The sequence below is a fragment of the Pyxicephalus adspersus genome, chromosome 3 (assembly GCF_032062135.1).
Source record: "Pyxicephalus adspersus chromosome 3, UCB_Pads_2.0, whole genome shotgun sequence".
Classification (NCBI taxonomy): Eukaryota; Metazoa; Chordata; class Amphibia; order Anura; family Pyxicephalidae; genus Pyxicephalus; species Pyxicephalus adspersus.
This window is the reverse complement of record NC_092860.1, coordinates 117,104,290-117,131,643: the sequence shown is the minus strand read 5'-3', so window position 1 is coordinate 117,131,643 and position 27,354 is coordinate 117,104,290. Positions and strand designations below refer to the sequence as shown.

Sequence of the window (27,354 nt, the reverse complement as noted above, 5' to 3'; positions counted from 1 at the left end):
AGAAAAAAAAGTATTTTTAATACAAGCATCTAAAATTCTATTCTAAAAGAAAAAGTGGAAATCATAATGTAAATAATTGAACTTTAAACAAAGCTAATTTATTTCTGACAGATTTTAATGTTCTGCTTTGGGTAAAAGACCATGATAAAGTAACCTTGAAACTGGCCGGCAATAATCCCGTTTAACTGTACAGGAAAAAGCAGCAGCTCATGTCTTCACAAAGCAGAGAAATTGTACCAGCCAACTGATTTTAAATAAACAATGACAGTTATTGGATTGGGATAAGCTTACCAAGTGGTCTAGCAAAAACAAGGTTAAATATATCCATCTGAACAGTGTGGGACTGAAGCGGGGACAAAAACAAGAACTGTGGGCACTCATTATTCTCCCCAGCTCAAATTCCCTCCTTATGTAGTTTTACAGTGCATCTCTACTATTCTTCTTTTACATTAACAAAAAAGCAACCAATGAAAAAAACAAGATCTGTGGCATTAGCTTGGTCAAAAAAATGCAAGAAAACAGGGCAGTGAAAATTTCGTCTGGCTGAAGGGTCTCAGCAAAGCTCCTTATCTGCTCTGACTCTAGTCTTTGTTCTTTACTATCACTTCACTGAAGAGGTACATGACTTAAAACAATATTTTATATTGCATAATTTGGAAACCCTAATTAAGCAGATCTGTGGAAATTGTGGAAATTAAAAATTTTAGAGCTTTGCAATTTAGACATCAACAGTAAACAATACCACTAGAGTAGTACTTACTCAAAGAAGGTAGTCCATCCAGTTTCATCACTCTTAGTGGCTAGGAGTCCACTGTTACCATGATAGGTAAATAACACCAACTCCTGCCCCTGGGCAGTCATGCTTTTCAGACATCCATTTGTACCTATTGTCAACCAGATCACTTGATTGTCAGGTGCAACGACTCTCACTGGCATTCGATTAGGATCCCTCCTGATTCGAAGAGTGTTTCCATTACTGTCAGTAACTGCAGTTATGTCATTCTCATTGCTGTAACTGAAGTTATATAAATAGTCTCCGGTGATCAAACTCATGGTGTATTGGTGAGTTCCGTTGATATCAAAAATGTACAGCTCTTGGTCAGTGGGTGAGGCAACTTCATAATAATTCATTGAATTAAGTACAGGTTTGTTTTTGGAAACTGCCCGGATTCTGATATTTCCCAAGTCTGCGATGTACAGTGTGCCATCCGGAGAAGCAGCTAAAGAGGATGGTGCACTCAGTTTAGCGTCCTTTGCATAGCCATCTCCACTTTGGTAGCAGTCACAGTTGGCATCATTTTTACAATCACAATCTGATGGTATGCCAGCAACCAGTGAAATTTCTCCATCAGTAGTTACCTGTCGAATACGATTGACTTTCTTCTCATCTGTTTCTGTGATATAAAGAACTCCACTATAAGACACTGCTATAGCAGTAGCAGATTCTAATATTGCTTGGACTGCATATTTCCCTACAGAATATTCAACGCCAGGTACTTGGCAATACATGGGTCTTCCTGCAGCAATACGGACCTGTCTGTTTTCTGTAATCTGTAAAACTACATTGTTGTCCAGAACATATATAGAATTGTCCATTGGATTAATCGCCAAGTCAGTGGGCCATTCAAGCCTTACCTAAGGAACATAAAATGGCAATTGGTAAAACAATTGAACTTACCGGGTGACTGAGTTAGTGGCTAAATAGAAGAATTCCAATAAACAAAACATTAACTTGCTGGTGAAGATTTACTGACGCCAACCATCCAATCACGTGCAAATTGTTTTTTTTTTTTTTTTTTTACATTCTTTGCATATGATTTAGTATACCTTGACGGACCTTGACGGAAAATCACTTTGCAAAGTGAACTTCCTAAACTCCTGTCTAATCAGCCCCAAATTCTGAATGTTTCATCTGCCTCTAAATACTCTCTTCAGTCTCTAATTCATCAATTTCTCCAATACCTGACAATGTGTATACTACTATTACCTTAAAACTTTATTTATTTATTGTCCATGTGCTGGGCTCCCATTCCTCTTTTATAATTTTTTTTGCTAAAAAACTGCATGTGCTTCCTCAGCTTCTTTTTTTATGTGTTTATGCTATTTACCTTTGTTTTTAACAATTACGTTGTGGAGTTCCATAAGAGATAATGATCTATAGAAATCAATGATAATAATTCACACTCCTCGTAAACAGACAGCTGTGTGTATATTAACCCCATGGTAGGAAAACAAAAAACATATCTCACTGGTCAATGAAAACTACAATTAAATGTGCAAATATAATGGAAAAGAGTTTTCTAAATTGCAGAACTCATTTTACATTCATGCAAATTATCAAATAAGGCAAATTAAAAGCAATGGCTTAGCATTGTCGGTTGCAAATGTTAGTGCTATCACTGGTAGGTAAACAAATTTGCAACAAAGCCACCAAAATGATTTGCTTAAGGCAATAGTATACAGTGAAGCATGATGTCAAAGTTTAAGGCAGGTTCAGACCTGAAATGACAGCAAACACTGCAGTTTGGCTGCCGGTGGCAGCTCGAACATTCACACCATTTGCAGATTTTACAGCTCCCACTCACTGCCACCCCATACTTTCTCTATAGGGCTGCTGCAAGTAGGCACTACATGCAGCAATTTCCCAATGCAGCATTTCATTGGTATGTGAAAGCAATAATTGTCCTAACATAGCCTTAGGGTTTTTACATACGCCAAAAGCTTGTACTAACAAACATCCTATCTCTATTTCTGATGTACCATAAACCAAAAAGGGCTGACTAAGTGGTGCCACTACCAAGAAACATTTGAACTCTAACTCCTGACACACATTTTGTTTTACATCAGGCTTTGGCCTGCATGATATAATCTTAAGCCACAAGCTGTATAAAAAGTTATACATATACCTTTGTATGTGTGTGTTTGTGTTAAATGTACTGTGAATTCAGCCCTTGGTCAAACAAAAATCATCTCATCATTGTAAGCAGGCTTTGCACATGAGATAATGTGATTCTTCTACTAAAGCATTAAACTATTGATTTTATAATACTGTCAAAGCCGAAAGAGCTATATGCATAGCCTAGGTAAGCAATTTCTTGTTGTATGATTAGCCTTTTAAACAGTGATTAGTTGACAGACCATTTATCATAATTTGTTTCATACAATTGTTTATAGTAATACCTCGCTGATATGCATGCTTGTGTCACAGGTCAAAGGTCGGGCAGAGGTCAGATCATTAGATCCAAGCAGCGTTGATATTATTCCATTTTGATCCACTCTTCTGATAACCTTTCCATCCACAAAGTAGATTAATCCATTTTTATCCACAGCAATACCTTTACAAAAGAGTAGAATAGGTCAGAACTATTGTAACAACACAGATCACAAGTAACATTTTACTCTTTTCTTATCTACTTCTAAGAAATATTACAGGAAAAAAACTCTTTATCTGTGCTGACAGAAGCAATTTTTAAAGTAGCTTTAAGTAAAAACATCATTTAAGGTGGTCATAGCAGATATCTCTGGAAGTATACTAGTGTTGATACTAGTAGTGACAAATATCTCACGATTCGATTCGACAGCTTTTCTATCGAATAGTGAGATATTGTTCGGGTGATGGCGAATGTTGAATTCAAACACTATTGAAGTCAATGATGGGGGAATTTAGGTTATTTTTAGGGACTATTAAGGGCAACAAGAGCAATCAGATTGCTCCTGCAGCCCTTTACTAGTTGTATGTGTTTTTGGATAGAGTTTCTCTATCCAAGAACACAGAGAGTCCTGTGTTCTTGAATAGAGAGACTCTATCCAGGAACACATACTACAGGGCTGCAACAGCGATCCTGATTGCTGTTGCCACACTGTACTAGTAGTATGTGTTCTTGAAAAGAGTTTCTCTATCCAAGAACACAGGGCACTAGATGTGATGAATGGGGAAACTTTCAACCTCTAGAGGTCCCCTTTCAACTTCTAGTGCCCGGGGATCGCCTGCAGTCCCATGTATCATAATATTACTGTGCTGGAAAGTGTGTTACAGAGTAAAAGATATCAAGTAATTGTAGGATAACCTGTAAAAAACATAAAAACAAAAAATAAAAAAAAAATAAACACAAACACTAAATAAATTAATTTAACAATAATTTTAAATTTTTTAACACATTTTTTTTACATTTTACTTTTATCTGAATTTTTACGTTCCAATCACTTTTTTCAGTTTGGGTCTACCCGAATTCGACCAGCCATATTCGGGTCGAATATAAGGACAACCCGATTTCGAACACCAACACTAGTATCCACCCATTCTCCATCCTTAAAAAACTGACTGGGTGATGATAACTGTTCATGGCGAACTGAACAATTGCAGAGGGCCCTCACCTTCTCCAGGGGCCAATTTAAAGACAAAGCGATTGCCTTAAAAAAAAACATTTACAGTAAGGATATATTTCATGAGAGTTACCTTTTGGAGTTGTGAGCGTTGCTTCTACTGCTTTTCCTCCTTCTCCACACCTTGCTTCATCAAAAGGTGTACACTGCTCTCCGGTGCCAGCGATAACTTCTGCATTTTTTATCAAATCTTTTGCTCCTGTCAGGGATTTGGGGCGATATATTTTGCGAGTGTTTGCATCAGAAACATAAAGATCTCCAGTTACTGGATCCGTAGCCAGGTAGTAGCGGTGGGCCAAGTTACTACTGCAGAAACAGACAGCATGCTATAATTAGAAATTTTGAAAAAAAAAGTCTACAACAATAACACATAGATGAATAGAAATGACACAATTGAATAATGTATGCATTGTATGATTTCAAAGCAATAGGCTGTCATTGTGTAATGAAAATATCACAAGAAGTGAGGCCAAATGTAACTTGTCCTTTACAACAGTTGTCAAGCGATTTAATTTTGTATCACTAAAACATAACTAATACGTTAGGTAAGATAAGAGTTATATAAAGGGTCTGTGTCAATGGCCTTGATTCAATAGGATCAGTATGAGATGCTTCTGAGATCATTATGAATTCAATGACAGATGCATTTGACCTGCACTTGACTTGCTTTAAACAAGTTTTGCATTCACATAGACTTGTACTGGAATGCAAAACCCAACTGAAATGAACAAAAGTCTGCCAAACAGTAAACATATATCCAATATAACAAGCAAATACAAACTTCTTAGATAAGTGAAAAGAAAAGGTGAAATTAAACTACATAATTGGAAGAAGACAAATGTGAAAAAATTGCTTTGTGATATCTACCAAGATCGCTAATAAACCACCCTGATAGACTATTTCCAATAGCCAGGGTCCTATTTTCAATATAAAGTACATGCAATGTTAATAAAGAAAACACTAAAAAGATATTGTTTTATTGGCCATTTCTGGACATCTGTGAGTATACCAGGAATATAAAAAAAATGTGTAGGGCAGGGGGTACTATTTAGAGAGTCATAAAGAGTCATTGGAGTTCAGAGAACTTTTTTTTTTCATTCACCTGGTGGACTAAGCAGTCCAAAGATTTTTTTTTAATGACGCCTTGTGCATGTATATGTTCACTGTAATTCTGAATAAATTCTAATCTTCTGCATTATAATATCTTTTACAAAAACCTTTATTACATACATTCCATTCAATTGACATCTGATCTGGTCACAAAAGCTATTTTAATTACTTGAGAGATCGCTAAATCGACGGAAAGATCTACAGACTGTTATAGATTCTTTGTAACAATTAAATTAAAACTCCTGTATCTGTTACATGTACGCTTGACTAGAAACACTGAAACATTTCAATTATAAGAAAGAATGAGTATATAATTTCACACTTTCACGGCTTTTACTACACTAATTGTAAGGTGGCAATTTTATTCGTCTTCTTAATTAGCACCAGCATATACCTGTGATTTTTACTAGCTCCCAGATATTAGAGGGTATTAAAACAAAATGATATGCTTCGTTTACATCTTACAGCTTATGGCGGGAGCAGAGCAATCTTTCATTCATTGTACCAGGGACCCCGCCGAACACTGGGTACAGACATGCTGCATAGGAATGAAACAGACAGTTCACAAACTGCCCTTTTAGAAGACATCAGTGTCACTAATTTGGTAGAACACACGTTTAACTGAGTAATTTTGTATGAGAAATTTGAAGTTGTTCTTTTTTCGGCTTTGCATTTATTCCTGGTGTGCAATTTTCATTAAAACACGCATCTATATTCATGCTGCCCCAGCTAAACATGCCATTAGTTGCAAATAATCAGCATACACTGTAGCATTTTGGATTTTTTTTGGAGCATCTATGATTGTTTAAGTCAATCAGGAAATTATCTAGGCACAACTTGCTCAGGGCTCTATATACAGTATTGGGCAAGTATGAGTCATGCTGCTCTTTTTGGTGCCAGCTCTTTGCTCTGGGCATAATAACCCTAGTGTCAGTATTGTGGGAAAGAGATGGTCTGTGGTTTAAATTTGCATTATCAGAGAACAGAACAAAAAAAAAAAAAGAGAGTAGAAATGTTAAAAAAAATTTAAGGAAAAGATGGACAGAACAGCCTAGTCTATGCAATAAGGTACACAGTGTTACCATCAGGCTCTGCATTAACAAATACACTATGCTATTTATAAGGGATAATTACTATGCCTAAAATAAGTTAGGCTTCGTTATCTTTAAATTATGCTCATTTGGGTGACTGATGCTACTGTTTTATCACATTTATTAACAAAGTCGACAAAATGGTTTTCCCTTCCAAGAAATAAGGCAGCACACAGTAATGTCTAAATGAGCGTAAATAGTACTTCAAGCACTCTTAACATTTTATTATGTGTATGCCGAAACATTTATATAGCACAGAGCTTGTCTGTACGAGCTTCAATTATGCTTGTACAGGAGGGTAAAGATGGGATGGCAAAAAAGGCAACTACCCATCTGCCCAATGTTTACTAAATGTAAATTAAAAATACTTGCAAGAAGTGTGTGTATGTATATGTGTGACAAATTGCAACTGTATATTATAAAGGAGGAATAATTTTTAGAAAAAATGTGCCCAGAGTACCAAATTCCTAGGAGAAAGGTATATATATATATATATATATATATTAGGATATATACCGATTTTGGTGGTGTTACTAAGTGTGAAGATGTAAAATATGTTTATTTTAGTTATTTTTAAGTTATTTTGAAGTCATTTATTTAAAAAGTAACAGAACCATTGTTTATTAATAAATCTATTTTAAAACAAAGCACAAGTTTGCATATCTTTTTAAGCATATGCAAAGTGTTTGGATAGAGAATAATTAAAGCTGAACTCCAGTAAAAAGTCAAAACAAGCATTTAATCCTTGAACTGCCAAGGAGCCTTACCACTGAATTTTTTTAAAAGCCCCACTTTTTGCCTAGGATTTTAGTTACCCAGTCACGCCCAAAGGTTCTGTCTGCGACTGACTTCCTCCTACTGCTGTTTTGTGCTGTGGTTGCAGGCTCTGACATCAACCCCTACAATGAAGGACTGGTCTCCCTAGATTTTATAAGAGGCATGTGTGCTCATCCACAAATCATAGTGCTGGATAGAAGAGTATAACACAGGTTTTTGGGAAAGCGAGTAAAGTAAAATACATTTTTACATATTTTTTAAATTTTGTAGCATGGGGCACAAGAAGAGTTAAAAGTGCAAATGTACTTTTTAAGTATTGTTTGAGTTCGGCTTATAGAAAGATAGTGTTGCATAGAGTTGAGAGGGTTCATTTTAAACATATAGTGTCCTTTTCCTGTTTTGGAAACTAAACATCAAATGAAAATCGCTCAAAAGTGAATGGAATTCCCAATTTACAAATCACCAGGACAAACTGAGGGGTCATTTAAACCAATGGAGCCACAGACAGCAATATGAACTTGAAAAAGGGCCTTCTTTTCTTTGTTCTATGCATTGTTGTACAAGCTTTTGCTTACAGTGATGGCACTTACAGGCTCCCTTATCACTCCTCTCATAAGGCCTACTTATAAAAAAGTAAGTGTAATATTATTTGATAAAATATAAATGTTTCCCTCCTCAGAAGATTAAATCTTGTATTTGTGCTAATGACCATTGTCACAGGATCAGGAAATGCAGGGGATTTCAAACATTTTAGGTTGTCAGAGCAAAAGGGGAGAAAAAAATTGCAAATAGTGACACATTTTATTTAGCTTCCAGGACATGAGATGAAAGGATATCTCAACAGATTAGAATAGGCACCAAAAAATAATTTGATAGGAGTTTAACCCTTCCCAGAAAAAAAAGCTTTATAATTATCTTTAATGGGACATTTAACAGATGACCACCCGGAATGTGCCACTAGTGGCCAATGCACCCTGCCACAAATATATAGAAAAACATCCTAACTATAATCTTTTGATGCAGAGAAATGGAGAGAGGAATCTTTCTCAGTTACAAGGTTTTAGTATACTGACAAAAAATCCAAGACTTGTTTTAAAGTCCTAAATAAAACCCAGAGATGGCATTTTATGGTTTACCTGCTTCAAAAAATTGAAAGCTAAACGCAAAATAGAGTTTTATGCCATATTTTGAGGAGAAAACATAATCCTTTAGCTAGAGAATGTGAATACTTTTTGTTTCAATAAAAATGAAAAAGAGGTCAAATTTTAATATTTGGATCCTACTAGGAAACACTATAGATAAAACATGCAAGAGTTGAATTCATTACAACCAAATCACTGTACTTCTCTAACCATTTCATCATTCACCCTGTAAAATAATACCAACAGAAGAAGGTGCAATAAAGCAGACATACAGCAATAAAGTAGAAAGATGGGATGTAAAGTTTACTGTACATTCTATATGATAAATAAAAGTTAAAGTTGTGCTAAGGACACAGGAACAATTAGTTCTATTTCTGATGAGTTTACAAATACCAAACGAAAATAAATCTGCATCTCTCGGCGAACTTTAAACATCTGCTCACACAGTACATGTGATTTAGTAAAAATAAATACATTTATAATAACTTAACACGTTCCTGATACCAAAAGCAGGAAGCAATAATCCCGCTATTAGCAAGGAAGGATGGGATGAAAAATTTAGTGCAAGCTATAAGCATATGTCAGGTGATAAAGAATAAGCTCTAAGCGGAAATTTATATTTTATATCATACTTGTAAGTAGAAGTAAACCAAAAAGAAACATTGCATTTGATGGAGAATGAACTGGTACTCTTTCTCCTTTTTTTATACAGCAAAACTTTGATGGTGGTCATTAAACTTATCCTTCCTCATATCAATGACTGACCACATGAAGTGGCCCCAGTTTTCTCTTACAACTGGTAGGAGATTGGAAATAGTATTAAGCTGATGGGGGTGATTAAACATTTGTAAACTCAATCCAGAATAATAATATGCTCTAGGGAAATGTTGCCATGCTTTTAAAACAGGTTACAGATTCCAAGCATGCCAGTCCAAAGTGTTCACTAATCACCCATGACCTATGCCTCATTCATTTACCCAGCACAGGATAAACAGATCTTCCTGATGCTCTTGTGTAGGGTCTTAAAGCATGTCCATGTTGGATACGCTCAAGAGACCACTATTTACAGCTCTACCATGGATAACTGCATAAGCGCAGAAACATTTAAGAGGATTAAATCTGAGAGGATGTAAACAAAGCTACAGAACTTGCCTCTTAAAGTATTTAAGGAGCTAAGTTGGGAGATTTGTACTATAGAATAGGCCAGATGGCTTAGGAAAGTTGTGTTTGGTTTACTATTATTAAAACCACTCTTTTATGTTGACAAGGGAAAGAATTAGTGCAGTTTTCTTACCCCATTACTTTTATTTATTCCTCAATAAAATAATATTATTTAAAGAATTTTGTACTTCATGTTGACTTTTTCTCAACATTTTGTTTAGATGGATTTGATTGCCCTAGGCTCGACTTTCCAATCTATTTTTTTTTAAAAGGGCGTTCATTACACCTACATTCAATAATCTTGGGAATTGACTGACACCTCTGTAATTTGATTTGTAAGCATCATAAAATGTCCATTCAAATATCTGATCATCTGACAAATTAGAAAATATATGTATTGTAGTATAGTGGCTACAATTAATCATACTTGCAAATAATTACAATGTATACAGGCAGGTTCAGCTGAATGTCCTTGTTGATAAATACAGACGTCTTTGCTTCTAGAAGTCCCATAATGCACTGGAAGCCTGAGGCGAGGACTGCATTGAAAATGTAATTGGTATGAATAGAGGCTTGCTATTGCATACTGTAAATATTGCATCCAATTCAGGAGAGCAGCCAAGTTCTGTTACATGTTTATCTGTCAAGATTCCATTAAAGTAGCCCTTTCATTTAAAATTAAAAAAGTCTAATATTAATGCTACAGTCTAGATAAAAGTGGCTGTGCAGTCTATAGTTATTGTCATATATCGTGTGAGCAATGTTTGCAGAAATATTTTCTGCCTACTACACTTTATATCAAACACAATGCCATGAATCATAACACCGAGATGAACTTGGCCAATCAAAACCAGTGAAGAGTGTGCGGGTCATGCAGCAGATTCTGAATGAGCATGCTTTGATAGCTACTATGAATGCTAAGGATATGTACAATATATTAACCTGGATGATGGAATCTCTGAATGTGGAAAAAGCTAGAAAGCTGTATTAACAGGCAGTGCTAAACAAGTGTTATGGCATATTGAACTTAGGTATCACATTTTCTTTGCAGCAGCACCGCCTGTGTATATGAAAGTTGTAGAGTCAAATACAGTTCTTGTGTGCATTGCAGATACGCTTTATTTAACCAAATGTTAGATAGGACAAAAGTTGCAATCTGGGACAATTTGGTAAGCAACTTACCCCTATTCTGCCCTATATATCAGACCCACAAGTAGTTGCGTGGTTTCACCAGAGGTCTTCAACTGTTAGCTTTGGGATACATATACAAAATGAAAGTTGTGATCCTCTACCATAGGTAAGTAAAAGCAAAACATTTATTGTTATTATTAAAGGAAATAATTGATATGATCTCCTAGAGTTATGTTTATTTATATTACAGTAAATGTAATTTATCAGAAATAGTAACCTGACTCCTCTCCTTTACATGTAGAATGGATTGCCGCCAATTTATCTTTATAAGGGTGCCTAGTCAAATTATGAAAACTCCAGTAGTAGCTAGATAGTAGCACTTCAAAGTAAGACCCAGTTTCCAATTGCTTCCAATATTTGCTTTTGATGCTCTTCACTGTATTTTTAAAGCCCCTGAAACTCACTGCGAAAACTTTTTTCATAAAGCAACTGGACAGTCTCCATGGATGCTTCAGCTTTGCTTTAATTTCAACAGCATGTGGCTCTGTGTTGCCCTATGTGATATGAAATGGAAGCCAAGATAAAAAATGGAATGCTTACTATGAGCCTGACGTTTGCCTAATGCTAGTGGAGATTAGGCCTAAGACACTTTATTTCTGTCAATTTCAACAAACCACTTCACATTTGTATTAAAATCTTTCTATTCCACATAACCAATTTCCACTGAAATAAACAGATGTTGGTCTAACTTATTTTTTTATTACAAATGTTCATTTGGTATATTAGGTTCCACTTCCCCTGTAATACCTTAATTGCACAATGAAAATGTTGTGTACTAATTCATGAGTGCCGATTTTGCACCTTTATGTATACTTATGGTACTATAACTTTATTCAAAATGAATAAACACATTATCTGTAAATGTCCAGCTTAACAATTAGGAACCTTCCCAGATGCTTCTACAAAGGGCATAAAAAAGAAGATGTTGCTTGCAAGCCCATGGCCTGTTACAGCTGCTTATAATAGCGTACATTTGGCAGTCAGTCATGTTTGCAAGCACAAGTCTTTAGTCAGTGCTTGGGAATAGAGTATAACAATAAGTCTAAAAGCATTTTTGTCAGTTTAATGTTGTTTTTTGAGATTACTATTAACAATATTTTATGAAAATGATGACAGATAAATACATACTTTAAAAGCCACTCACACTCGACTAATAACGTTAAATGTTAAAAAAAAAAACAAATCAGCTTTTACTTTGTTGACTAAGCAATGCTAGTTTAACAGCCTAAAATGGCGCCCTTAAAACCTCAGCAAAACAAAAAAGGTCAAAGGTTCAAAGCCTGGCACAGCAGGTTTAAAGTTCCGTGCCTCTAATGGACATAAAAATTACCAATTATATCTGGTTACTAATCATGCTATGTGAAACTGCATAAAGATGCAAAGTGCTTTGATATTCCCTCGTTTACGGGGATACTTAAGTGCAACATTATTATTAAAAAATCTTTACACAGGCACTCAGTTCCCTGCCAGGAGCCGGCATGCCGCAAATGCTTATTAAAATTGTTCATTAATAGGCAAAAACAACATGGGGCTTTATTTAAAACAATTAGCAAAACAAGCACATTTTTTTGCATTAAATTAATACGAGACTAATCATTAGGAAGTAGTAGTCCATTTATTATTATTAGTCTAGCTCAAGATGTTTCATACTCCTTCCTTTTAAAGACAGAAATGACAAAACTCAAATTATATTAGTTACAACCTATAGGAAAAAGCGTCTTATAATACCCCAAATAAAGTTTTTTTAAGGGAAACCTTTCCGTATAATAAATGGCTGGCATATTTGTCAATCGTTTGAGGAACAGTCCCTGAGAATTTTTCTGTTCGAAATTGTCCTATTTTTAAAAAAATATTAACTATGCCAAATATATACATAACTATGGTGTATATACATACACCACAAGGAAAAACAGAAAAAAGACTGAGGGTTTTTGCCACAAAGAAATTTGTATTGCCAGCAAAAGTAATTAAAAAACTTGTGGTATATACACTGTGCAATAATATTCGGTCTTAAACCATTACATTTCTTGGGACAATAGACCAGTTAGGCTAGACATAGTAATACCTAAAGCAGAATAGAAGTACAAACAATGTCTCCTAGCCCAATGCGTTTTGTTGCATTTAGTAAATCAATATTACAGGGATTTATCTTTTGGGTAGGAATGGAGGATTTCCTTTCGGCGAAACGCATCGGGTTACGAGACGTTGTTTGTACTTCTACCAATTATTGCACACTGTATGTACCACAAGTTTGTAACTTGCTCACAATACAAATCTCTTTTCCGCAAAAAAACCCTCAGTCTTTTTTCTGTTTTTCATGTGGTGTATGTATATACGTGTTGTATAGCAATTGCTATGATATTTGTCAAGACCCTTGAACTGTATATAACATTTCCTCTTATTTTCTGTAATGGTGACAGAAGTCAGGTAATTCTACCTGAATAGAAAACAGACAGCAGTACAAACTTAAGAAAGACTAACTTTGTCCCACTCTAATTTAACCAAAACCAAAAACCAAAAAAGTTTGGAATTTCACAGACCCAAATGTAGTGTCAACACATCAGTTTATATTAGAGGACATCATAAAAAATATTTGTAAAAAATAATTTATATTATAAAACTTTTTTTTAAAATGCTACAACACATCAGGTATCAGTAATAAAATTCAATAGTGTTTAAACATTTTACCTTACTAGAGTCCGCACTAGGAATACATTCAGATTTCAGTATTTGCTCCTCTGGAAAACCCTTAATAAACATATTATGTAAGCCATAAGAAATAACACACAGGCAATGGAGTTTATTGTACCCCTTGTATGTTTAATTTATATAGCCAAATATTGCCATTGCCATCCAGGCATCAAGCTCTTTTTTTACTGTCTCATTCCAGCCTTTAAATTGCGGCATCTGTTACAACTTTGTATTCCTCTATTGATTTTGTGAGTAAATTTTACTGTGAACTCTTGCATAGCTTGTCAGTGTCATATAACAATTAAATAGCAATAGATAACACAGCTGATAATTCAACCACATCACTCGCTCAAATGGTTTAACTAGCTGTAAATGATAAGAAATGTTGTCACTTATTCTCGCCTCTATCAAGGCCCTATAACTCAGCAGACAGAGGTTTGGAAAGCGAACAGCAACTTCTGACTTTGGTAATAAGTCACTGTTGGTTAGGCATAAAAACAATGTGCAAAAACATTGCAAAAGCAATAATCCACAGTAACCAATCAGCAAACATCTTTAATGCCCTGACTACAGGATACTGACGGAAAGTGAAATCCCACTGAATCAGAATCAGGCTGCAACGTGTTAGTGCAATTAACACATCACATCATTAAACTACATTATTAAATAAACCACATGAGTCATTATTGTTAACATCCACAGTCTCTGCTCTTCCTTTAATAAACCATGGCTGATAAAAAATATTCTAATCAAAATCCTAATAGTACACACCCAACAAATACAACCAAACTTATACAACACTCATATAGCTACAATCCTTCTTGATCTTCTCCTATTGAAAAGAGGTTGTACATGGGAAAACCCTCAATGTTAATTTATCTTTTTGTAGAAAAATACTTGTTGACCCTGTCAGAAATGCAGAGCTGTTCTGTGTCTTGTGAACTTTTCCAGTATATCAAGGTGTACAGGGGTAGACATTAGGAGGTGCAATGTGTGCCGCAGCCAACAGGGATCCCCACAGCCAGTGTTGGGTTGGACTGGGGGGGGTCACCAAAGTCAGTTCTGCACAGGGACCCACTGTTGGCAACTGAACATGTTTTATCTGCGTTGTAGAGCTCAGGAGAAGAGCCAAAGACAGTTGTGCTGGGTTGACACCATTTTTTGGAGGTTTCATTCTAGAAAATAATGCATTGTCAACCCACAAAGGAATGTCAGGAGCATTACTAGCAGATTACTAGCAGATTAGCAGGTGTTTTCAGAACCTGCAGAGTCTATAAAGAACATTGTTTGTTCTTGGTATAGAAAAATATACTGCTTTTTTGGCACAGTCACTATCTTATACCTTTCATCTTTACCCAAGGGCACAGCAATGTGAAAATCAGAACCAAATTTTGGTTACCACAACTGGTTGCTACAATCTGTAAATTGAGAATTCTAGACAGGTACTCTTGCAAATGGAGTGTAAGTAATACTATCACTTGAAATTAAGCCATGCATTATTCTTGTAGGTTTATTTCAGAAGTAGGATTTTGTTGAAATCTTCTCCTGATCATTTATCACTGTCACTGCAACCAAAATACACACTGCTTTTATTATGTCAGATAAAAGGAAATAATTAAATATTGTTTCTGAACAAAGGAAATATATGAATGCTGAAGTTAATGCAATATTTCAATTGTGTCAGATTCACTGCGAAAGATGATTATGACTTTAACAGGTACTGTGTTTTTGCTTTTTTACCAGGCGCTGACTGGGAAATGATCTAGTTTAATAACAGAACATTTGCAATGTCTGACTGTGCCTGAAGTTCTAACATCGTATTTTTAATCATATCTGAGCAGTTGTTACCATACTGTTCAGACGGGGAAACGAGTTAACTAATCAAAACATCTGAAACTACTTTTTTAACCAGTTTTCTTCAGTCAGTGCTTGTCAGATTTTTTAAAGGACCTCTTTATAAAAGCCACTGCTAGCAAAGCTGCCCATAATATAGTACACTACATAAAAAGTTCCCCTTTAGCATGTAGACATTAAATTCTATTATCTACTACATGTAAATAAATGTTTTAGGAAAAAATCATTTGCGCTTTCAGGTAAACCAGTGGAATAAAAAACTGTGCTGAGACACTTCATCTGTACTTAAAGTTTTACCTTAGTTCCCCAGTCCCACTTATTATTAATCCGGCTAATGCATATCACTGTGATGGACAATGCTGCTGTGCTCCTGAGTTTAGAATGGTGTTGCCACGGTCGTGTAAGTTTTGCCTGCTTCCTATATAGAGGGGGTGTGACTTTTGACATTGTCACTGCCGATTTACCTCCAGGAGCTTGTCCATCACCACATGAACACACCCAGTCCCACCCACTGCGTTCTGGATTGATAGCACTGCTTCTGCTAAATCCATCCCACTGTGAGCTGCAGTGTCTGGGAGGGGAACATGTCAGAGTGTCCCAAAACAAGATTGGAAATGTAGGAACATCCTATGTGCATACTGGGAAAACATATGAGCTGTTTAGTATCTACTTTAAGAAGGTTTTAAAGATATCAATATTAAACTTCAACATCAAAAATGAAACTTCATGAATTCACTGGGGAAGAGGGGGATTATTATTCTGATTTGCCACTGTCCTTACATTTTTCGCATTTCAAAAAAAAAAAATAGATATAATAAAAAATTCTAATTTACATAAATGTGATATGCCTAATTTAGAGTCAATAACCTAAGACCACACCCAATTATTTTATTTAAACCCAGCTCACATTGATGAATTGCTGAACTCACAGCAATGCTGAATCTTTGATGCGTGTTTCCCAAAGTGTAAAAAGAGAGATTATCTGAAGAATGCCAGAGATAGCATCATAACCACAAGGGTGCTTTGACCAGAGTTTCTGAAAAGCTTAGCTGTGAATGGTTCCCAAAATCAAACGCAAATTTATAATACTGGAAATCATGAAAAATGTAGCTTATGCTACCCAACAGAAGGTAAAACTACCTAAAGGAAAGAAGACATCAAACTTTCAGCAGGAAAAGAACCATTTAAAAGATGGATGTGCACTTAAGAGAATAAAAGCAAAGTTTAGATGACTGACATCTATTGTAATACACCCATTAGAATGGTATAAATCTTTTTTTGTAACCGTTATGGTTTCCATGGTAACCAGATGTAGGTGTTTATGCAATCTTTATTTAATCCCTATTGTGATAAGATTCTATTTTACTACAGGCAAGTTAGAATACTCCTTCCCTGTCTTTGAGAAGTTGAGGCGATATATTACTGCAAATAATATTATCACAGTGAATAAGCCTTACTCTTTTTATGGGTGCCAATTACAGGACTAAGTGATGTCAAACCACATGTTTGTATTATGTTATAGGGTAGTTTTGGTCAGTTACCACTATATGCATGCTATTACATTTTTAAGAAAAGCATAGCACACTTTTAAAGTAAAAAATAATCAAGTTCAAATGAATTCAGTTGCATGTGAATTCTGTATATTTATTAGATTAAGGTTAACATTTCAAAATGCTGTTGTCATTGCTTTCTTAATTAAATTGCTAAATTAATAAAAAAACAAATAATAAATGCTGAGGTCTTAAATAGGGAATTCATTATTTAACGGAGACTTGTGCTGACATGGGGTTTCCATATCTGACCACCTTCTAAACATTCTCTTTGTCTGGTTTTCACTTCTTTGTTCTTAAAATCTTTTGAGTCATTGACCTGGCAGAAGAGCGCAGCAAGTGAAGTCATCGCTAAGCCATAACTCTTGGTTATGGTGCCTGTTCTGTGTTTTGTCCATGAAAATATTACAACCATTAGCTTAGAATGACAAAGGTAACTAGTATTTTCAGAAGATGAACATAACAAGTTCAGTCTCTTTGAGAAAAAAATATGCAAAACAGTTAAAAAAAGTAAATCCACAAATTAAAAAAAAAATAATAATTTCCTTTGGTTATTTAAGGGGATCTGTAAGTAGTTTACCATTTTTAAATTGATTAAGAAAGTGCTGGGGATCCTATCAAAATTACAGAAAAATAGGGTAATAGTTTGAGCACCTAAGAGCTTGAATATTACAATTTGTATATTATCCCAATTAACTCACCCAAAGTTTATAGTTTAGGTAATGTAAAAAATACTTCTAGTTCTATTTTAGAATGCAAGTCAGTGACCAGACCAGGATTTGTATCTTCCAAGCAACTGTGGTTTCATAATAGCCAATTTTGGCACCATATGTCCTAGAAAGTTGCTATGAGTACATCAGGCCACTTGCCTTACTATCCAAATCAGTGCAAGATCAGGGAAAAGAAAAAAAAAGAAAGTCCCAGAAGAAATGAGTGGGTTGGATACTAAACTAATTTGGCAAAAAATGAAGGTATTGTTTCTATGTTACTTAATACAAACATTGTTTTTCTGTATAGTATTTGAACTATGTATATATCAATTCGCCTTAAGCTCTGTTTTGTGACCTGTATCGGCACAAAAGTTTTGGATGTGGAAATATTGTTTAGTTAATTATTTTGAAGCTTCATCATATCAAACAACAGTCATTTTCAAAGTAGAAGATATAACATTATCTCTTAGTTGGAAAAAATATCTTTTTTCAACCATGTTATTAAAAAAAAGAATATTGTATTTAGATTAGTGCATATTTTGTGTTATTTTTGCAGTGTTTATTAAAGTGACTTTTACATTTTTAAAAAACGTATGTTTCCATATATTTCGTATGGAATCATGTTTATATTGTTATTACGTTAGCCTTTTGAAAACTTCCTGAAAATGTGTTTTTTCTTCATTCCTTCTGGTCATAGAAAAATGCTGTGTCACTTGTTTAAGGTGTCATTTGGTGGTACACATTAAACAGAATATTACTTGGCTTTTACTGATATGACTATACTATTGTATGGAATGTTCACATAAAAGGTCCGCTTGACAGATAAAAAGAGGATAGGCAATGTCTACTAATTAGTACTGCAAATGCAACAAATATATGCATGGTTCTCTGTTAAATGTATGTAATCATTTGTTTTTTATTGGTCATTTCCCTGTCTTTTATTATCCTGTTCTATTGCCAGTATATTCATGGAGGAGGTGTTGTTGGGTAAAGCAGCAGAATCAGAGTACTACACTGTCATAAACTTTCAGTGTATCCACCGGCAATGCCAAAGGCAGTGGCAGACTTGAATACAGCCATACCTGGCTTGGAATGTCAAGATAGCAATAAACAATATACTTTGATGCTGCATAAAGATCAATTTAGGGCTTAGTGGTCCTTTAAAATCACAATGCAATATCAGCCTGTTCTGTATACAAGTGGTTGATTTACTGAAAGAATAAACACTTTGTGTTGTAAAATAAATGTTCATTTAGCCTAAAGATTTTAAGATTTGTACATTTCAATTATTCAGTCAAGTAGAAGTAGTCTGAAGCAGTCTGTCCAGATGATTCTAATATAAAAAATGGGCTTTGCGCATCCTGTGTTTTGATGCACCTAGAATTAAATTAGTTCAATCAGGCTTTAATGTATACTATATCAGGTCACAAAAAAGTTGGTAGCTGCTATTGTTGCCACTTAAAAACATCTGGCTGTGTCTGCTTTTAGTATGTTTGAATGACATATCCAGAAAAGGCATGCAGCAGAAAATAGACAGAAAAAGTTAGAATCTATTTTGTCTATACTTGTTCGAGGTCAGAAGGTATTAAATCTGAAGAATATCAACCAGGCAGCTGGCAATTTCAGGAGAAATCAGCAATAGCAGCCTAAATGTTTCTTTAATGGCAAGATTTCTTGAAGCAAATGTAAATGCAAACACCAATGTCCCAAGCCTCATGTAAATGTTCAACATATACCATATTTCTGTATAGTGGAAGACCATTCGTATTCTGGGTGTATGGGTCCTTTAAATCAGTGATCGCCAACCGGTTGTCCGAAGATTTTGGTGGTCCGCGGCTCTAGCCGGTGCACCCCAAGTGGGGTCAGGAGAAGGACCCCGCCCGGGGGATGCACCGGCCAGAGCCACGGACCACGTCCCCCGTGCAGATCTCTACAAAACTCAACACAAGCAAAAGCACAAACACCTCACATAGTCCGAAAGCCCCAAATCAGGATTTTAAAATCAACTTAGGCTTCCCTTTGAAGTCCTGAATGAAAATAGATTTCTTAACTTTCCATCTTAGAATTCACTGACTAAAATACAAACACAGGAATGTTGCACTAAGCTCAGGACTTTGTGTGCCAAACTGATAACAATCTCTGTTACAGTTCTATCTGCCTCCAGCATGCAAATTTAAGTCTGCCATAATCATTATGCCAGAAGTCAAATCCCCTTCTCGATTTTCACTGCTGAAACACTATTTGGCAGTATGTGTTGTAAGAAATTAACGGGGAGAAAAATGACAGATCCCTATCTATAGTCTGCTAAGCCAAACAGATGAATAGAGAAATACACACTACATCATACTTTTTTTTCTATCAAAGCAGAAAATGTAATTAAGTTGCAGGGATTTTTCATCTGATCTGGCTCCCTTTAGTGCCATTGCAAAAAGCATCATTTTTGATTCTGTTAGCTTGGAAACAACTTAGGAAAGGTATGCACTTTCTAAGATGAACTATGATGGATATTTAGTATAGGTCTGTTTATTCTGATTGAAGCGTTGTAGCATTAGGATTACATATAGCTGTTTTTAATTGGTTGTGTTGGTACAAGGTAGTACAAGGTCATATAACTTCTGCAGCTCTAAGTAAACCAGGCCATAAGACAGTAAACACCAACCAGTACTGTCAATGCTCTGAGGCTTATTAAGACATAAATCTCCTGGACCCCACTGCTCTATCCAAAACAGTATACAGATTATAAAATAGTAAATACATACAAACATTGCTCTGGAAAATATTACAAAATAGCTTACAGTATATCTTAGCAAAATGTTTGGAGAAACCATTCTCAATAAAGGTTCCTATATGGCTTCCTTGTGATGTGGCAGAGTGACCTACAATTGACAAATACTGCATTGTTCTGGGGTCAATGCCATTTGAAAAAGTCATTGACATGATGCCAATGATCTTTATAGCTGTCAGTAAGGGTGGTATTCTGACAACCAGTTTTAGGTGCATTATAACACAGACCATCATTTATTCGTTTTAAGTAGGGATTCCCCTGGACCTTAAAAAAAATGAAAGGACTGCTTTATGCTAAAAAGAAGAAGTCTGGTTTTGAGGAAGACTTGCATCCCTGGTATATAGTTTTAATTCAGGTATCTAACCTAGACGTCATATACAGTAGGTGTCTAACCTACCTTATATCCAGCACTACAGTGCTAATGCACCATATACCTTATGATAAGTTATATCTCTGAACTCAAATTCAGAATTGAACCCTAATTTAATGAATGTCTGAGAACAGGGGAAGAATTGATATACTAGGGCCAATCCAGCAAACAGTTTTTTCCTAAATGGAGGGAAAGCAGCTAACCACTTCTTAGATTTAGGACTACATTTGTTTTCTTTTTTTTATTATATAATAAAACCTATACAAGAGTGTATTTCACAGTCCAAATAGGAGCAAATAAGACAAGATCGTTGTTAGGATATGCATTGTTAAGCTGTTTGTTTACATGCAAAATGGTGCTCAGCACAGATTGGGGCAAATATATAGTTTGGTAATGTAAGCATTAATTAGTGTTATTGAATATACTATATAAACCTTTGCGGCTAATGAATAAGAGATTTCGGTATTATTAGTCACTAAATAAATGTAAGTTAGAAAACAATGTATTAGAATGGTTTAACTTTTTTCAATATTAGCCATATCTTACTGTAAGTAACTGAATTCAACATGATACACCAGAAAATCAGCAGTTAAAAACAATACATAAGCCTAGTCCTTTCTCATAGCAATGTTGAAAGTGGGAAACAAAGCTGAAAACTTTAGTGATAAATAATAGATCTAGCTGAGTGAAAATGACCATTTTTTACACAAAAGTTTTCTGCACTACCTAAGGCTGTGTTTAAACATAAATATAGAACAGGCGCATGAAGGGTTCCCTTTAAGAATGGGAATAAATTGCCCCCTGCTGAGTGACACAGCTATAAACTCATAGCAGTCTTTGGTTGGGGAGACTTTGATAGAAAGTTCCTAGTTAGAATCACAATTCTCGCTTGTCACACAAGGGCTATGTAACAAAGAAGCACAGCTGGAGCACATGTAGAACAAAGCTTCAACTTCCTACTCTCTTGTACATTAAAAAATCTTTCCTTTGATCATACTACAACACCTGTCTATGTCCAGTTTTGCAGCCAAAGCACAGGTCAAATAACAGTATGTTTTAATGTAATATTCATATCTGGACCTTTCAGATAAGAACATGCCTGCATTTGTGTCATGCAAAAACCTCTTATCAAAGGAAGATCCATTTCTAAGCGACAGTGAAAGGATGGCTTTACAACACAGCTGTGATCTGACAGACTATGCAGATAAAGCTGGACAACAATGAGATTTTTTTTTAGGTAATACATTTGCCATTCTTACCTGTGCCTAAAATCTTTATTTCTGGGTGGAAACAAGAAAAGAAGAGAGTCAAAATAAATAAAATGTTGTTAGAGGTGAAGAGTATGAAGATGGAAATGTTTCAAGTAGGAATGACAAATACCCTAATGAGCATGCCATATATTCTGCATACTATATTCAAAACAGCATCACATGAGGTTTGGCTCATCCATTTTAGGAAAAGAAACAAAATACTTTGTAAGGTTACTTTGATTGTTATTTATGGAACATTTCTCAAGTACATGGGCAGATCATTTCTCAAGGTATTTTGATGCACTTCAAAGTACTGGTCTATTAATAAGGTGATCCGGGAATAATCAAATAGGCATAGTATCTCCAATGCTATACATGGTGGTCATACAGATCTGAAACAACCACAAAGGCGTAAAATGACATTTCCTGGTATACTTTGCTGAGATTTTTGCAATATATTTCTTCTAACTTGTTGCAATATTTTCTTTTTTAATGTTTTTCATGCCATTATTTTTGGTCAGATTTTGCTATCTTTTTTCATGCCATGCCATGATATTTCAAAATATACAGAAGTCTTTTCTTCAACCAAGTGTTCTTTGTGTAGTGATATGCAGGGTCCCTCTTATACCCTGCTTTTCTATACAGTATATATTTTAGGACCGAATAAAGTGTTTTCCCTCCGATAGCATGGCCTGTTTTTGGCAACCCTTTGGTGACACTGCAGTTAACAACTTCTGTTAACAAGGAACCTTGTATCTGTTTTTTTTAATAGTTGTTGTCCTAAATCTGGTACTGCTGTAATTTGCAAGGAAAGAGGGACCACTCCATGTTTTATAGTATCAGAAAATTTAGCCCATCTATGGCCAGCAAAAGTATTATGGATTGCATATGAGAAATCTTCTTACAATGAACAATCAAAGGTCAGAGTATGTCATTTCATTGTGAGAAAACACATGTATTTACCTCCTAGGCAGCAGCAATCAAAGAAAAAAAATGCACTGATCATTATTTAGAAAAAAATTTAATGAATAATATAAAGAAATAAAATTACAATTTACTTAAACTTTTTTTAATACAGCGTTTTTTTATTGGCAGCAGATATTATTAAAGGTTTTTTTTGTTTTTTTTTTTATTAGAAACAAAATTTAGATCCCAAATTTAGCCTATTATATAAAAAAATCCCTTTTCTTTCATCTATTTTCTTGTCATTTTATTTAAGTATACTAGGTTTAACCTGCAGGTGAAACCAGTTTTTTAAATTACTTTCTACTATTAGCCAACAACACAAAACTATGAAATTTAATACTATCATTATAAATTAAATATAAAAGTTGACTTAATGCAATGACAAAATAAATTGACATACCTAAGCTCCAGGACACTGGTTACATTCCCTGATGGAAATATTCGACGGATGAAGTTGAAATCTCCAACATACAAGCTTCCATCTATTCCACAGGCCAACGCCACAGGGGCAAGCAGCTTGTTGCCATCGGCCTGACCATTGCAACTAGGGCAAGAAATGCTGCGCCTTCTGCCATTTCCCATGATACTGCTGATAACTGGAGGCTGTTGGGAAATAAACTGGTTTTCCCCATTGCCTTTGTAAAGGATACCTGCGAATAAAGAAAAAAAAAATTATTTTGTATTTTCCTTTCTATTGTTACCAGCATAAGGTAAATTACACATAACAGATATCTTCATAAAAAAATTACCTTAACGCAGCAATGTTAACATTTTTAAATAATTAATTAGTGAAATTAGAATTCTAATTAGATAAGGGCATCCATTAGCTGGACTACAGACTGTTAGTTATCGCTGTATTCTCAAAGACTCTTAGTGAATAGTAACAGGGTGACAGGAATTCTTAGACAAGGCAAAAATCATACACAGTTAAAAAATGTTTGAAAATAAACTGCTACCTAAAGTTTCTGGTCAATGTAAAGGAAAAAGATTCAATGGTCACCAAAGCCCAAGGTGAGAGCAATGCTATATATGACAAGGGTAGATAACTAATTTACTGGGTAGGATTGAATTTATATATACCTATTACAAATGAAACAGTTATTAACACTGATTTTCAAAACGGACAACAAAAAACCTTAAAAAGTCAACAAGTTTCTGACAGTATTAGGTAATCGTTCATTGCCTGCCTAAATGTATATATACCAATAAATTGTCCTTTAATCCAGACATTTTAAATAGAATATCACTCTAAAGAAAACTATAATGATACATTTTATGCTCAATGTACTTCATCATCATTCATATGAAAAAAGCACTTTACCGATGAAAAGATGCATGGTTTAGTGCATTATATAATGTAGATGTACTCTGTGCACCCACACAGTTTTCTAATGTTTTGGAATTTATGAATATTCAAAATAACATGCTGGATGTATCCATGGAAAATTATGCGAGGACTGAACTAACGGCCATTGTGTCGGCTAAGATTCCCATTAATAAATATCCTAATTTATACAAGTCGATCAGACTGTTTACGATGGTAATCAGCGTTTTGATCTCCATTAGAAGCTCAATTAATTTAAATAAATAACTGACCTATCCCTTAAAGCAGAATGTAACATTAAATAAAAAATTGCAAGCAGCCAGGCTTATTGCGAAAGTGCATGCAATGTCCTTCTAGAAATAAAATAAACCTACTTGCCTAAGGGCAATTTTTTATACTCTGATTCTGTTTTGCAAGCTATGATATATTCAATATAAATTGAAGAAGACATATTCCTTAATCAAAATTGAACAAATACCTTTGGAACTAAATCGTACAAATTTAATATGCATTTGGACATTTGGAAACTGCTTTGCTGTAGCTGTGCAACTAACTATCACTCAGTTAATATATTGAGATTCCAGAATTGCTCAGCACCTATTTCCTGTGACTACATGTCCTGCATTTCCCATGTAGACACATGACTTCCACTGTAAAGTGGGGATGCTGGGAAGTAAATTCTGCAATCTTTTGTTCCTCCTATTTGCAGATATGTTGCAGAATGTCTTTTCCATAGCTGAATTTACAGAGGAATGGAAGTGGCAGTGTGCAAGCAAATCTGGCCCATGAATTTGATATTTTGTCTAGCATTTACTTATATACAGTGTTCCAATTTACTTATCAACTGGGTTGCAGTTAGCATTCGCCTCAATGACTCTTGGTTTTAGCTAGGCTTTAAAATAAATACAAAAATTGCTAGTAAAATAAAAAAGACTTTTATTCATGGCGATTGAAATTTTAAAATGTTCTAACTAATTAGAGTGTTTTCAACACCTTTTTCTTGGACAACCCATACAGGCCTTTCCATTTATTTATCCTCTCATTATGATGTGAAGGTGATCTGTGGCAGGTTATTGATCTCAGGAACTGAACAATACAAGGCAATGTAATATACCAGCCATAATTTTCCTTCCACGTTACTGTTTCACAATCAATACATATCTTAATTACAACAAATATCAGAAATCATAACAAGTCTTAAAATAAAGTTGGGAATAGAAATGTTCCTTTTTTGTATTACACCTTAGAGTATAATTTTCTTTCAGCTAAAAAGATTCTAACATTGATCTCAGCATCATATATCCACGTTAATGCCTTGCAGGCGCTGTCTACTGTCTGTAGCATCTTATTTCAAAATAGTTAAACACTGAAAATTCAGTTACAGTGTTTTACCTATAACTATAGATAGTGTATACCATATACTAAACGAATGACAAAGCTGGAGTAACTTTTTAACGAGCTGTATTGATCATTTCAATAAAGTAAAGCACAGATCAATGATTGGCAACAAAGTGCAGAAACCTGTCACCCAAAGGGTAAAATCAGTTTTTTTATTTTATTAAAATAATCCTAAAAGAATATTAGTTGATTTATTCCTTACACTACATGTGTGAGTATAATCTTTCTATTCTTACTCTATTCATATCCTACTGTGCTAATTTTAAAATTGGTCAGCAGATAATATTTTTGAAAAAAAGGCTTTTGCTATTCAACTGGTTTTTGGTATTTAATTGATTGTTTTGATCAATGGTTTAACTTTTCTTTGTATCAGGGTTTGGAACCTAACCCACCTATATTTTCTGTTAGCTTAAAGATGACATACGAGTAAAAATACACTTTCAGATATTAAAAGGGTACATATGGGCATTATTAAATATCCATATAATTCTGAGTTTAAAAAAAGTGGACTTTTCATACCATAAGCAAGGAAAAAAAACACATTCAGTTCCTTTAGGACAGTGGTGCCCAACCCCTGGGCAGTGGATAGCTGCCAGTCTGTGGCTGGTGAGCTGGGGGCCACAAATGACAGGATGCAGAAGCCCCGGCAGTGGTAGCGGTACATATTCTGGACTGTGCTGTCAAAAAGGTTGGGGACTACTCTTTTAGGGCACAGCCTAGGGAAGGTCCTGAAGAGTTGTGGTTACTAGGTGGAATACAATTTTTTTTTACATCCGTGGCTAGGCGGATAACATTTCTAATTTAAACCAAAAACATGCAGTTTTTGCCTTGATATCAAATGAGTCATAATGAGCAATAGGAATTCTGGTGTCAAGAACCAATCACACATAATTTATTTTAAGATGCCAAAACATAGCAAAGTGGTTTCAGCAAATTAGGGGTTACTTCTGCATTACGATGCAATAAAAAAAAGACACTAAAACAAAGGCGAACAAAGTAAACACCAAAAAATGGCGAGCAGCTCAACAAAAAGTGAATAGCAATGAAAAATCATCGTCATTTTGCATATTTCGTGCTGAGCTGGCACATTCCTAATGGGCCTGATGGAAATTAACAAGCAAAGCTTATGCCTAATGGGAAATTTTTCTTACTTAGGAAAATGTTAAAGTGTGGACATGCCTATCTATTAGTGTCCTGCATTGTGCACAGATCAATGAATACATCTCAGGCCATGTATAAAATTGTCAGTTATTTTTTTCTATATGAATGTGTCACAATAAATCTCTATTTGCCATAATCCACGTAAACCACATGTCAGTTTTCACGTTGTACCTAAACATGTTTTATTGATTGTGGATGCACGTTTCAGAAGCAGTACTACAGGCTAATGGTTACACTGTTTTTTTTTTATTCTCTGAGATGCCATTTAAACAATCAGCCTTGTTTTTTTTTTTTTAAAATAAACACAGAAAAGAATTACAAAGGGAACTTGAGAGCACTGTTCTTCAAAGCTCTTTAAAAACTGCTCTAAATAAATAGAATGGTTTCTTTGTTGTAAATGTTTGAAGCTTCCAAGATAAAAAACAGATAGAAGAAGTGGC

At 34.9% G+C, this 27,354-nt stretch overlaps 1 protein-coding gene across 16 annotated transcripts in view; it reads right to left on the bottom strand.

Moving 5' to 3' along the window:
* Positions 1 to 27,354, bottom strand: part of TENM3 (teneurin transmembrane protein 3) — a 699,726-nt gene that overhangs the window by 26,294 nt on the left and 646,078 nt on the right. For 10 of the 16 annotated variants that reach the window (XM_072406090.1, XM_072406092.1, XM_072406097.1 and 7 more), the window contains 5 exons: positions 23,431 to 23,681; positions 22,075 to 22,097; positions 4,457 to 4,689; positions 3,181 to 3,335; positions 761 to 1,635 (listed from right to left, as the gene is read on the bottom strand). In XM_072406090.1, coding sequence (XP_072262191.1) covers positions 761 to 1,635; positions 3,181 to 3,335; positions 4,457 to 4,689; positions 22,075 to 22,097; positions 23,431 to 23,681 — 1,537 coding nt within the window. The remainder of the gene's footprint in view (positions 1 to 760; positions 1,636 to 3,180; positions 3,336 to 4,456; positions 4,690 to 22,074; positions 22,098 to 23,430; positions 23,682 to 27,354) is intronic. The other 6 variants (XM_072406089.1, XM_072406093.1, XM_072406103.1 and 3 more) reach the window with 2 other exon arrangements.